This window comes from Sus scrofa, chromosome 12, assembly GCF_000003025.6.
Source record: "Sus scrofa isolate TJ Tabasco breed Duroc chromosome 12, Sscrofa11.1, whole genome shotgun sequence".
Classification (NCBI taxonomy): Eukaryota; Metazoa; Chordata; class Mammalia; order Artiodactyla; family Suidae; genus Sus; species Sus scrofa.
Window position 1 is genome coordinate 60,701,653 of NC_010454.4, and position 13,383 is coordinate 60,715,035.

At 64.9% G+C, this 13,383-nt stretch overlaps 1 protein-coding gene across 16 annotated transcripts in view; it reads left to right on the forward strand.

Annotated features, from left to right (window-relative positions):
- TOM1L2 (target of myb1 like 2 membrane trafficking protein) overlaps positions 1-13,383 on the forward strand; it is a 77,105-nt gene that overhangs the window by 49,500 nt on the left and 14,222 nt on the right. For 13 of the 16 annotated variants that reach the window (XR_002337411.1, XR_002337412.1, XR_002337408.1 and 10 more), the window contains 5 exons: positions 3,702-3,836; positions 4,904-5,059; positions 6,870-6,986; positions 11,192-11,325; positions 12,949-12,997. Coding sequence is in view for 11 of the 16 variants with exons in the window: in XM_021068013.1 (XP_020923672.1) it covers positions 3,702-3,836; positions 4,904-5,059; positions 6,870-6,986; positions 11,192-11,325; positions 12,949-12,997 (591 nt within the window). In the remaining 5 variants the exon portion in view is untranslated. The remainder of the gene's footprint in view (positions 1-3,701; positions 3,837-4,903; positions 5,060-6,869; positions 6,987-11,191; positions 11,326-12,948; positions 12,998-13,383) is intronic. The other 3 variants (XM_021068017.1, XM_021068014.1, XM_021068011.1) reach the window with 1 other exon arrangement.

Genomic DNA, 13,383 nt, shown 5'->3' on the forward strand with positions numbered 1-13,383 from the left:
CTGAGGAGCCGGGCTTCATCCTGCGGGGAGCAGGCGGGGGGGGGGGGCCGCGTGCCGCTCCTGCCAGCTCCTTCCGTGCAGCCCGTCTGATGGGTGCGTAGGGCATTTTTCAAGCTGTCTCAGAAGTTGGTTCTCTTTCCCTATTGAATATACTTTCAAGTTTAAATCTTCAGCTCTGATAATCCCCTGGGCAGGCACGTGCTGCCCACTCCTGAGACGAGAGTGGGCGGGGGACAGGCCAAGGCCGCCGGGCTGCGTGGGGCTGGAGCCTGTGCGGGTTCGCCCTCCCCGCCCGCTGTCAGGACCGACGGTGCTCCCCGGAGGCCAGCTGCGCCGAAGCGGGCGCTCAGTCCCTGTGTCGGGGTCCTGCAGTTTAGTGGGGAGACGGGCCCTGGGCAGCTGCGAGGCGGCCACAGTGGCTGTGCAGACGGGTGCCCCGAGGTGTGCTCCTCTGTGCAGTGTTTCTGCCCTCGCTGTGCCTGAGGGCACGTGGGTGGTGGAGGCACCATCCCTCCCGAGCCTTCCCTGGAAGGCTGATCCCAGGGGCACAGCTGCCAGCCTCAGGGCGGCTGCCAAGTCAGGAGGCCTTTCCCCCACCCTGTCACCCCGCTCACAGGCCGGCTGTGCCCCAAAGCAAGAGACCCCTTAGGCTGATGAGCTCCGGGGGGCCTGCCCTTCGGGACGCTGGCGTGCCGGCTGCAGTCCTTCTGGAAGGGAGCCGGGCTCCCTGGTGGCCGGGAGGAGGGGCCTGTGCAGAGAGCGGGCTGGTGGCGGCTGGCTGGCCTTCGGGCTGGGTTGCCCTCTGCCCCTTGAGTGTTAAGGAGGTCGAGGGGTCCGGCTCTCCCTGGAGCTGCTTCAGAGCCAGGAAGCATGTCGCCCTGGGGGGAGCCTCCTCCAGGCCACCTCCCTGCCGCCTTGCCCTGCCCCCACCCTCAGTAGACTCTAAAAACACTCTTCCTGAAATTCCCGTGGCGGTGCAGCAGAAAGGAATCCAACTAGGAACCATGAGGTTGCAGGTTCCATCCCTGGCCTCGCTCAGTGAGTTGGGGATCTGGCATTGCCTTGCAGCTCAGCTCCCACTGTGGCTGTGGCTGTGGCTGCGGTGGAGGCCGGCAGCTGTAGTTCTGATTCGACCCCTAGCCTGGGAACCTCCATAGGCCGTGGGGGCGGCCCTAAAAAAAATACAAATAAAAATATCTTCCTGGAGTTTCCTGGCCACACAGTGGGTTAAGGACCTGGCTTTGTCACGGAGGTGGCTCAGGTCCCTGCTGTGGTGCTGATTCCACCCCTGGCCCCGACCTTCCACAGCCACGAGCCAAAGCAAAAGAAAAAAGAGCCACAAAACTACTTTCTTTGCCCTGAAGAGCTGAGCTGGCGGGGTGGGTGGGGCCGGGGGAGCTGGTGGCACGTCGTGTGGTGGCAGCTGCCGCCGACCCCGCTCCTGGGAACAAGAGCTCTGATCCGGAGCACGAGCAGGGCGGGACGCAGCTGCCCTTTCTCCACAGTTCAAGGCAGCCTTGTTTATTGAATGGACCTCAGGGTCTGGAAGGAGGTCAGGGCTGCGTGGGGTCTCCGTCCTGTTTGGGAAAAGGACACAGAGCATGCGTCTCTCCTCCCTGGAACCTTCCAGCCCCAGCCCTGGGCTCAGAGCAGAGGGGTGACGGCTCCTCTCTGTAGGCGGTTGGTCAGCATCCCCCTCCACCGCGGGCTTCGGGTCAGGACCCAGGGAGGAGCAGGCCTCCTGAGGCCCCAGCCCCCCGGGCGGAGTCCCAGTGCTCAGGGGGCCGCGGTCTGCTGGCCGGCCGCCCGAGGGCTGTCTTCCTCCGTCCCGGGAGTGGAAGGAGCCTCGTTCCTGTGAGGACGTGTTTGGTCTGACCTGCCATGTGCCCTCTCTGTGTGCCCGTGGGGGTGGGCGTGGCCAGACAGGGGCGGAGCTCAGGTGGGGGCCCATCCCCAAAGGTGCCAGGGCTCATGGCATCTCTGCGCTCCTCCCAAGGGCCTGCCAGTCCCCCAGAACCCTGGGGGTGACGCCCTGGGGAGGGCCCAGACCTTCTCCTGAGTCCACACTTACCCGGCAGGCAGCAGACCCGCTTCCTGGTCCAGGCTGGCACGTGGCTGCCTCCTAGGGCCACCTCCCCAGGGCCAGCTGCCCAGACCCCAGGCCCAGGGCCAAGGTCACGGAACATGGAAGCGTTTCCCTCCCGCTGCCATGGAAGGGGGCCTGTCGGTTGCTCTGGGCAGATGCCCCAGGAAGGGTCCCTGACTGGAGAGAGCCGTCGTGGTCTTAGGTCAGGGTGGCTGGGTGGGAGGCAGAGACACCAGAGGGGTCCCCTGGAGCCGTCGTCCTGCCATAGCAGTAAAGGCAGGAAGCGGCACCAAGAGAAGCTCGGCGTCATGCGTTTCCTCGGCCGCGCCCCGACGCACGGTGCGGCTGCTCTTAGATGCGGAAGTTCAGACCCTGAATTAAATGCTGGCACCTTTTGAAGCTGGAGTCACAGGACTCAGCTGAGTTTGGGATCCAGTGGCACAGCCAGAGCAGCTGGTGGGGCCGGGCCTCGGGCAGTGCTGCTCTCCCGTGGGGGCCACTCCCTCTGCCACCTCCCTGCCCCCCAACCCTCTCCATCCAGGAGGATTCGTGGCCACGAGGAGCTGCCCTCCTTCGGGGCCTTGCGGGTCGGGTGAGTGGACCTGGGGAGGCCTGGTGGTCGGTGAGATGCAGCAGGCGAGGTGAACCAGGTCTTTGGAGGCTGACCCGGTTTGCCTGGTCTGCGGGCTGAAGACAGGGCTTCTGTGTTGGGAATGGTCCGAGCCACTGCTGGAGTCGGGGGGGCTGCCAAACCCTGTGACAGCCGCAGAATTGGCTCCACCTCCTCCTCTGGGCCCATTTCGGGGGGCCCTTTGGGTGTACTTCTTCTTTGATATATTATGTGACTTCTGAAAAACCTTTTTTTGTCTTTTTTTTTAGGGGGCACTCGCGGCATATGGAGGTTCCCAGGCTAAGGGTAAAATCAGAGCTGTTGCTGCCGGCCTCCACCACAGCCGCAGCAACGTCAGATCCGAGCCACGTCTGCGACCTACACCGCAGCTCATGGCAACGCCGGATCCTTGACCTGCTAAGCGAGGCCAGGGATTGAACCCGCAACCTCACGGATACCAGTCGGGTTTGTTACCATTGAGCCACGACGGGAACTCCTAAAGCGCAGAGTTTAAAAAAACCATTTCACAGTTCCACGAATCAGTGACAAGCGGCAGCTTATTGAAATATTTGTTCCTTGCTCTCCGTGTCGTGTCTCATTTAACGGAGCCCGTGGACTTTTCCACCTGAGCGCGTTTCAGCTGATGCTGTGGCAGCACCAGGCCCCCCGCCGGCCTCAGTCCCCTTGCCCATCAGAGGGCACGCGGGCAGTTTGGGCTCTGGCTCCCCGACCTACTCGGGAAACCTCGGCTCAGCTTTGACTTCCTGTCGCCCGCGGGCTTCTCCTCTGGTTCTGCTCAGTCTGCACACGCAGAGACGGCGGCCGTGTCCCCTGCAGGGAACACACTGGCCGCCGAGATGCTCCCGTGCTTGGGCGTCATTCCGCCTCCCGCTCAAGGCGCTGCCCCACGCGGGACGCTGTGTGTTTTCGTTGCGCTGACCCCGGCCGCACCGCCAGGAGGCTGGGCCCAGGGTCTGTCCCCTGACAGGCCCCGTCCCCCCGCAGGCCTGGGCAGATGCCTTTCGGAGCAGCCCCGACCTCACGGGCGTGGTGCACACCTACGAGGAGCTGAAGCGGAAGGGGGTGGAGTTCCCCACGGCCGACCTGGACGCCCTGTCCCCCATCCACACGCCGCAGCGGGTGAGCCTCCGCCGGCTTCCCATTCGCCGTTTGCAGAGCCCCTCCGATGCTCCGCTGGCATCATGCAGCTTGGCACCCGCTCTCCTGCGCTCCGGGCGCTTCTCGTCACGAACACGGGGCCCTGGGAGTGAGATGGCGGCTGGCTCCCGGCTCAGTGGCAGCCAGGCCCCCAGTTTCCACCCCGACTATGGAAGAATGTCATGTCGTGGAAGTGGCTTTTGGGTGGAGCCGTCCTGGGGGGGGTCTTAGCACAGAGCCCGGGGATCTGGTTGGAGACTTGCCTGCCCGCACGAGGACCCTCGAGCCCCCTCCCCCCGTGTGGACAGGCTTCCCATTCACGCGACCCATGGGTCTGAAACGCACTTTGAGCTGCGGGCACAGCACCCACCTGCCAGCCCCGCCTCCCGTCAGCCTCGGGTCCCCAGCCCAGGGAGCCCGCTCACACGCAGCAGCTCTGTCCTCCTGGAGAGGCGCGAGGGCAACGGCGCCCACGGGGGGAGCAGGAAGCCCGGGGTCTGGGAGGGGCACCTAGCCCAGCACCCTGCCTCGGGCCATCTCTGACGTGGGGCCAGGAGGCCGGTGCCGGCGGCCTCCTCTGTGGGCACAGCCCACCGTCCCGAGGTCGGGAGGCCCGGGGGGAGTTGGCCATCCCAAGCGCTCCCCCCCAACCCCCGCCCCCACCGTGCTCTGCGGGCGGGGGGAGGAGGTAGACACACCTGTTTAAGCTTCGAATGATGGCACAGCCCAGCGTTGTTCCCACAGTTACAAAGAGCATTCGGTGACTCGCATAATTACTGTTTATATCAGTCTCCTTAGAAGGGCCAAGAGCAATGGCACCAGCAGTGGTACCAAGCAAGGATTCCTGATGAGCCAAACTCAATAGCAGAGCCCTGTGCTGGGGCCCAAGCTGGTCCTAACCTTGGGAGCGGGGCCAGGGCCCTCACAGACCACGCTGGGCGCCGCCTCTGGGTTGCCGTGGGGGCGCTGAGGCCCCAGGCCGGGGCGGGGGGTTGGAGGGCCAGGCTGGCTGCACTGGGCAGACGGAGGCTCTGTTGTGGCCCTGCCAGAGCGTCCCGGAGGTGGACCCAGCCGCCACCGTGCCGAGGCCCCAGGCACAGCCGAAGACGAGCAGCAGCCCCTACTCTGCGCCTCCTGCCTCCTACTCCGCGCCGCAGGCCCCGGCTCTGAGCGCCACGGGCCCCATCACAGCCAATTCAGAGCAGGTATGTGCACACTCATGGGCCACGAGGGCTCGCTGTCGGGTGCTGGTGTGGTCACGCCAAGGTGGCAGGGGGACCGGCCCGTCCACTCTTGGGACAGCAGGTGGTTGGTTTGGAGGACAGGGCGGCGCTGGAGGTGAGGCCCCAAGCCCGGCGGGGGTGTCAGGCGGGGAGGCTGGGCTTTGTCTGCAGAAGTGGGCCAGGCTACAGAGGCTGGAGGCCGAGGAGAAAGTCCTGCTTCGTCCCATGTTCCGCCCCCAGCGTGACCCCCGGGAGCCAACGCCACCTCGGCCCCAAACTGGATTCGTTTACAGGAGTCTGGAGCCTGGGCTTTAGATGACTAAAGAATTCCCATTAGTTAAAAGTTGAGAATTGGTCAGACTTGAAAAGAAATCTATCCAGTGTTTATATTTGGGAAAAAAGGTCTTTGTTTTCATTTTTGGCTGCCCTGTGGCATATGGGGCTCCCGGCCGGAGATCAGATCCGAGCCACCGTTGCCCCCTTAGCCACAGCTTCAGCAACTCGGGATATTTAACGGGCTGTGCGGGGCTGGGAATCGAACCTGCATCCCAGCACGCCCAAGACGCCGCTGATCCCATTGCACCACAGCGGGAACTCCTAGATTTGAAAGTTCTTTATTCACCATCTGTGACAAGGTCACTCTTCCGGAACCTCCTCTCAGCAGAGGGTCAGGCGGTAGTGTCTGGTCAGAGGGGCAGGTGCCCGTTTCCCCTCTGCCGGCTCCGAGGGGCCTGGCCGGGCAGGAGGGGAGCCAGGTCCCTGAACCTCCGTCTCCTTCACTCCCACCCACGGGGCAGTCGTGGGCTGGACGGCAGCCTCAGGGGGGCCTCCCGAGAGCCCCCGGTCCTGCCGAAGAGAGGAGGTCAGAGGTCGAAGCCCAAAGCCGCCCATCCTGGGGAGACCGTGTCCGCACCAGGTGCTCCGCTCCTCCCAGCAGCCAGAGGGTCGGGGACCAGGCTGGGAAAGGGAGGCAGAGATGGCCCAGGAGGACCCGGGGCCTCAGAGCCCATGTGGTCTCTGCTGCTGCGTCCCTGGCCTCCTGGGCAGTATCCTCTTCTCAGCCAAGACTTGGGAGGAGGGCCCCCTGGGCACCCCTGAGCAGCACCAGAGGGAGGAAAGACCCTCTGAGGGCCTAGCCCGTTGCCCAGTTGACTGTTGGTCCATCTGTCCAGCCAGTGAACATGTATCGAGGCAGGGGCCGAGATTGCAGACCTCAGCCCAGCAGAGCACCTGCCCCCCGGGGAGTGTGCAGGGTGGGGGTTGGGGGGCGCTGGGGAAGCGATGGTGACAGGGGCAGGACAAGGGGCCCACAGGCAGGGAAGAGTGACGGCAAGCCTCAGCTGGCCAGGGCTGGGTGTGCCCCGAGTGGCCACGGCCAGGCAGCCCTGTGAGGCCGTCACAGGTGCGGCCATGGCTCAGGAGTCCCTGCAGCGGGAGGGGGCCCAGGTCCCGTGGTGGGCGCAGGCGGGGCGTCTCCTGCCAGGAAAGGGTGGTTTCCACCAGCTGGCCTGGGGGAGGCCGCGTGAAGTCCCCGTTTCCCAGGCCGGGGTCTGCACCTGTGAGCTTCTGGACGAGGGTCCCAGCCCTGCAGGACCTTGGGGGCCACCCTGGACCCCAGGTGAACAGGCTAAAACAGGGCCCGAGAGGTTCACCTCCTCCTGCAGGCCCCGTGCAGCCCCCGTCTCCGGTGACCAAAGCTTGTCACCACGTGTGCCGGCAGCCCCCCCGCAGGTGGCGAGGCTGCGTCCCGCCAGGTGCCCTGACCTCGCCCGCCCCTCCCCGGCCCGCACAGATCGCCAGGCTGCGCAGCGAGCTGGCCGTCGTCCGAGGGAACACAAAGGTCTTGTCCGAGATGCTGACGGAGATGGTCCCCGGGCAGGAGGCCGCGTCCGACCTGGAGCTGCTGCAGGTGAGGGCCTGTCCGCAGAGGGGCCAAGCCAGACCGCGCAGTGCCAGCGGCCAGAGGAAGAGGAAGCCTGAAGCAGAGAGTACTTCTCTCTCGCTCTCTCTCTCTCTCTCTCTCTCTTTTTTCTTTGTCTTGTCTTTTTGCCTTTTCTAGGGCTGCTCCCGCGGCACATGGAGGTTCCCAGGCTAGGGGTCGAATCGGAGCTGCAGCCGCTGGCCTACGTCACAGCCACAGCCACGCCAGATCCGAGCCGCGTCTGCAACCTACACCACAGCTCACGGCAACGCCGGATCCTTAACCCACTGAGCAGGGGCAGGGATCGAACCCGCCACCTCATGGTTCCTGGTTGGATTCATTATCCACTGAGTCACGGCGGGAACTCGGTGACGTATTTTCTTTCAGAGGTTTTTCCAGGTTTATTGCGAATGTGGTTGAGACGATATTACGGGTATGATTCGCTGTGTCGCTTTGTTCGCCCAGCGTTACGTCCGCAGCGAGCAAGGGCTGTCTGCCTTCCTGCCCGTGGGCCCGCTGGGCCTTGGGGCACCTGAGGCTCTGCGCCAGCTGACCACCCTGGGAGCCGGGAGCCTGGCAGAAAGGGGTTCAGGAGCAGGGCTGGCCTGAGGGCTCCTGCCCCAGGACCATTCCCAGGTCACTTGGGCCCAGAGCTGGAGCCCAGCTCCCCACTGTCTCAGACGACTGTGGCCCTTTTGGAAAGTGGCAGCGGCCCTGCTGTTGGGCACAGCGCCCCCTAGAGGGCTGGGAAGAGGGTGCGTGGACGGCGTGCGAGTGGGAGCACCTCATGCACTTCCCCCGAGGGCCTCGCCGCACCTGCGGCGGGCACCTCCGAGTGGTCGGGCTGGGTCCCAGGTGGCTGCCCATCCTGCCCCCGTCCCACGCCTAAAGGGTGAGGGCTGGCAGACGCCAGCTCAGGGCCTGACACAAAGCACAGAGGTGTATGAGCCGTGGTCCCCGCTCTGGGGGCGCTCCTGGCGCGGCAGCCCATCCCCGAGGACCCAGGACCTCCGCTGCTCCCACTCACTGCCGATGCCCGCAGCAGGCCCACGCTCCCGGGCACCCGGCTCCAGGCCCGGCCTTGGCCTCCGTCCCCAGCCTGTAGGTTCTTCCAGGCCCAGGAGTCCAAGATCAGCCCGGAAACAGCCCAGGACCAGAGGGGGCCTCCTGGGGCAGCTTTGTGCTGGGTCAGCGTCAGAATTCCTGCTGACAGGGGTTTGGCAGCAGGAATAGCAGAACAAAGCCAGAGGCTGCAGACAGCCAGGGTCGAGCCAGACTGTAAGCACCTCAGCCTGTGTGTGTGTGCTTGTGTGTGTGTGTGTTCAAACAAGACAGCCAGGACACCCAGACAGCCAGTACCTCCGTGTGTGTGTGTGTGTGTGTGTGTGCGCGTGCGTGCGCGCTCACGGGTGTGTTCAAACAAGCCCATCAGCCAAGACAAACAGAACCCGAGCTGCCGGCATCAGCTCACAGTTTTCAAAAATAGGTCGCTTCCCATGACGTCTCCCCTCCCCTCTGTCCTGTTCCAAGCCTGAGCCTGCCAGCCTCGCCGCTGGTATCAATCAGAGGAGGAGCACAGCCTGGGTGCCCGGGAGGCTGTCCTTTCCGCCCGGAGACTCAGGAGCTGGCAGCCCCGTGCACAGACACGGCTCCTGGGCCGACCGACACCCCTGCTCCTTCCACCGGCGGCTGGGAGCCAGCGGGGCAGGGCCTCCCAGGGGTCGGGGCTGCACAGACAACAAGGCTCCCGCGTGGGAAAATGCCACCGTCTGCTGGGAAAGGGATGGGCTCAGATGTGCCCCAGGACCCTCCACGGAGCCAGAGGGCAGCCTGGTTGCTCGGGACAGAAGCTGTCGAGAGCTCACACTGCTGGCCAGGCCGGGGAAATAAATGCATTTGTCACCAGCCCAAGTGTTCATGCCAAGAGGGGCTGCTCCAGATTTGAGGGAAATTCTCCGGGCAGGCGGTGGAGGGAACAGGAAGAGGGGAAACAGGAGGGGTCGGCCACCAGCATCCTGGCGGGTTCTGTCCGCGTGGTTCCGGGGCTTCGCCAAGAGCATTCAGCTGTGCTGTCAGAGCCACTTGCCGAGCCCCCAGAAGGAAGGCAGGATGCCCCGAGGGGGCTGCGCAGCCTCCCCCGGGCTGGTCCGGCCCAGCCTGTGCTGGTTCCCTGCGGCAGCGTGCCCGGCACCGCTCGCCTCCCGAACCTCCTCCGTGACAGACCGTCGGCCGGGAACGTGGGAGGAACTGTGGCTCCAGACTCCTGGGTGCAGATGTGCTGGGTAGCGTTAGGCAGGTTGGCCACCCTGGAGCCTGGCGTCCGTGTCCCCTGGGGGGACTAGGACGCTCTGAGTGAGGTGCCAGCACAGGGCAGGCACAGCCGGGTGGCGCCTCGGGACTGAGCAGAGAACAACGCCCAAGGCTCGTAGACGGGGCAGGTCCCTAAACGCAGGCAGGCCGCCGCCAGCCCCTCCGCGGCCAGTCTCTGCGTGGGGCCGCTGGCCAGGCATTCCCAGCGGCAGGCAGCTTGCATCAGCTGAGAACCCCGCGCCTTCCCGGCCTGGTGTGTGTCCTGTCAGCCGGAGCTCGTGCCCTGGGCCGCACCTGGGGCCGTAAAGGTCCTGAGGCTGCCGCCTGCCGTGCCCAGATTTGCCTCCCCAGCTTTGTCTTCAACTAATAATGGTTTTAATTAATCCAGCACTGCCCTCAGCGGTCACCCCTCCTCCGCCACCCCTTGGGTAACGAAGGAAGCCCTGCCTTGCGTCGTTTCTGCAGGTGGCCAGTGGTTTAGCCCCTCTTGCTTCTTGGGTCTCGTGTCAACAACAGCCAGGCTGGCCAGACCGTCTTCTCTGGAGAAATCTGGTTTCTCGCCCAGGCCCAGCCTCCTGACCCCTGCTGTCCTCTGCAGCCGTAGAAAGCAGGTCTTCAGGACCTCAGCCCCTGCTCCTGGGACCGTGGAGGAGGCTCAGGGAAACCCAGAAAGATGAAACCGAGAGACCGTCTTGCACGGAGGGGACGAGCATGTCCCTGGCAGAAAAGATGAAGGCCCTGGGACTAATCAGACCAAAGGGTGTTTTGTCAGGCGCCTGGAGGGCTCTTGCCTGTAGGGAGTTCCTGCTGCGGAAGAAAGTGCCTGCCCGGGTGGTTCGGAGGAGGCGGGAGGCAGGCAGGGTCTCGGAGCCTGCCTGCCCTGGCTGTGGGTGACCTCGTGGAGGCCACGTGGGGCGGCTGGCGTGGGTTTGTGCTGCTCTGCTCTGGGCCTGTGACGTTCCCCTTTTCTTTTCCTCCCCCGCCTCTTTTTTAAGGCCCGCAGCAAACGGAGGTTCCCAGGCTAGGGATCGAATTGGAGTCGTGGCTGCCGGCCTCCACCACAGCCGCAGCAACGCCACATCCAAGCCGCATCTGCGACCCACACCACACCTTGCGGCAACGCCAGATCCTTAACCCACCGAGCGAGGCCAGGGATCGAACCTGCATCCGCGTGAATACTAGTCGGGTTCTTCAGCCCCTGAGCCACAAAGGAAACTCCCTCCTTCCTTTTCTTCTCCCGGTAGTTGTCTTGTTCTTTTGGCCGTGCCCACAGCATGTGGAAATTCCGCGGCAGGGATCGAACCGTGACACAGCAGTGACCCCAGCCACCGCCAGAGACAACGCCAGATACAGCTAGGCCGCCAGAGAACTCCTGTGTGGTCTTTTTTGAGACAGTAACCTAAAAGGTTGAAGCAAGGAGAGCGTAAAACTTTCTCTCTGCAGAAGCCCCCTGGAGCCCCTCGGGCCTGGCTCTGGGGGTAGCTGTGCGGGGGCCCTGGGTGCTGGCCCCGCCCCTCCGCCTCGGGACCCCTGGGCTGGTGCTTGTGCTTGAGATGCCCCCGCGGAGCCTGTTGCGGGTCTGGTCCAGTTCTGCTCAGTTCTGCTGGGCTGCGGTGGAGCCCCCCCCGGAAGGCTCCCCCGGCAGCGTGTGCTGTCTGGCGGGATGGGGGGCGGGGGCAGTGCCGAGGAGCTCTGCATGGTCGGGGGGTGCTGAGAGCGCGCAGGGACGGGCCGCCTGTCCCAGGCGACGTGATGAGGCAGAGGCCCCTGCAGAGAACCCTGCTCTGCGGTGGTGCGGGCGAGTCGTGCAAACGCGCGCTCTGCTCTGGGGAGGGCCCCTTTCACGGCTTTCGTGCCCGCGGTAGCCAGGCCCGTGTCCCCAGGAGCTGCACAGGACCTGCCGCGCCATGCAGCAGCGCGTCGTGGAGCTCGTTTCCCGCGTGTCCAACGAGGAGGTCACGGAGGAGCTGCTGCGCGTCAACGACGACCTCAACAACGTCTTCCTGCGATACGAGAGGTGGGGCCCGCGGGCAGGGAAGGCCGAGAGTTCGCCCCTCTCCCGGGAACTGGGCCCTGCCCTTTGCCAGCCCGGGAGGGCGGAGGGGCGCGGCCCCTGCTCGGGGAGCCTCTGAGTGGAGGATGGAAAGGCGCAAGCTTCTGCTGAGGAAAAGCAGGTTTCCTCTTTCCCATTTAAAAAAAAGGAGAAAGCTGTTTCCCTTGCTTTGCAGACGTCAGTGTCGGGAGCGCTGGGAGGCAGGCGGGTGTCGGTGCCCGGCTGCGGCTGCTGCGGCTGCTGCGGGAAACACGTTCCTTTAGATCTCCCGGCAGCCGGATCGTTTTGGGGTTTGAGGGAACCCGCGTGTTCTCCTCCCTTCCCGGAGCCTCCCCTTGGGGAAACGGCAGCACGCGAGATCCAGGCGGCTCCCGTAGGCGGGGTGAAGGCGAGCGGGTTCCATCCACCATCGCTCTGCCGGGCACCTGAGGATGCCCGGGTCCACGGCCTCGCAGTCACTCAGGGTCCGAGCGACAGATGCTGGCGTCTGGGGCCCCAGGGGTGACCTTGCTGTGGTCGCCACAACTCTGGGCTTTGTCTCAGGTTCAGCTGTGGCAGTAGCGGTGCCGCCGTGTCCCTCCTCCGCCACAGGAACGCAGGTCCTCCGCCCCCCCCACCCCCCCCGTGCCCTGGGAGAGCAGGAGCGGGGCAGGTCCCTCAGCGCCTGGCCCGGAGCCCCTGGGCTTGCCGTGTGCCCAGTGTCTCCACCTGAAATGCGCTTAGCTTTTCGTCGGTCCCACCCATTTCAGGATGCCAGGAGCTGCTGCGGGCATTTTCGTGCCAATGACAGCCATTCAGAGGCCAGGCCCGGGGCCAGCAGCCCTGAGGTGCCTTCCGGCCAGAGAGCCTTTCATAAGCCTCGTTGTCAGAGGGCGTGGGCGCTGTGCTCCAGCAAGAGAAACTCCTCTTTCCCCCACAGGCCACTGAGCAGTGACCGCAGGCCCACATGGCCTGACCAGGCTGTCCCTCCTGGGGACACTGCTCACCGGGCCCTGACCCCAGCAAGCCAGGAGGCCAGGGTGCAGCAGGAATCCCAGCAAAGCCCAGGCTGCATGCTCCCTTAGCTGCCTCTGCCCTTAACGCAGGGGCGAATCCCGCTCCCCACTCCGGGAGAATGGCCTGGGCTGGGCGGGGGCACTGGCTGGTGGCCTGACCCTCAACAGCCCCTGGGGCCTGTGCCCACCTTCCAGCCCCCAGGCACCCCACCCTTTCCCCCAGCGAGTGGGCACCTGACTCCCCAGCTGAGTCGTGAACCAGGGAAGGGTGGCAGTTCCTGCCTGGCTCTGCAGAAGGGCACCCAAGGTGTCCCCAGGGAACGTGGGCCACCCCGCCTCCCCTCCAGGGGCCGGAGGAGTTGGTAATGGCCTCTTGGACATGCCAGCCAAGGCCCTCCTCACCTGCCGGTGCCCGCGGGGAGGCTGGGCGCTCTGTGCAGAGCAAGGCGTGGCGAAGTTGCGTGGCGGCTGTCCCCTCCCCAGATGGTGGGTCTCTGCTGGCCTCCCGGCCCTCGGTCCCCGGGAGCTTCCCAGGCCAGTGTCGGTGTCGCCACCCGGGCCACCCCTCACTCTGCTTTCTCTTCCTTGTTAGGTTCGAACGATACAGGTCGGGCCGCTCCGTTCAAAACGCCAGTAACGGGGTGAGTGTCCCTTGGAAAACTGCGCATCTCTGGAGGCCACGGGCCTGCCCGTCGGGGCCTCCCCTCTGGTTTTTCTTTTCTTTTTTTGCTTTTTAGGGCCGCACCTGTGGCATATGTAGTTTCCCAGGCTAGGGGTCCAATCGGATCTGTGTCTGCGACCTACACCACAGCTCACCGCAATGCGGGATCCTTAGCCCACTGAGCGAGGCCAGGGATTGAGCCCGCATCCTCAAGGATCCTAGTCGGATTCGTTTCTGCTGCGCCACGACGCCACGGTTTTTCTCACTGGGGCAGGAGGGCGGCCCTGCTGGGTGGGTCTGAGGAGGTGCTGGCAGGAGGGTGTGCGAGGAAGGCCCGAGTGCCAGCTCCCGGGACCCCACTGTCCC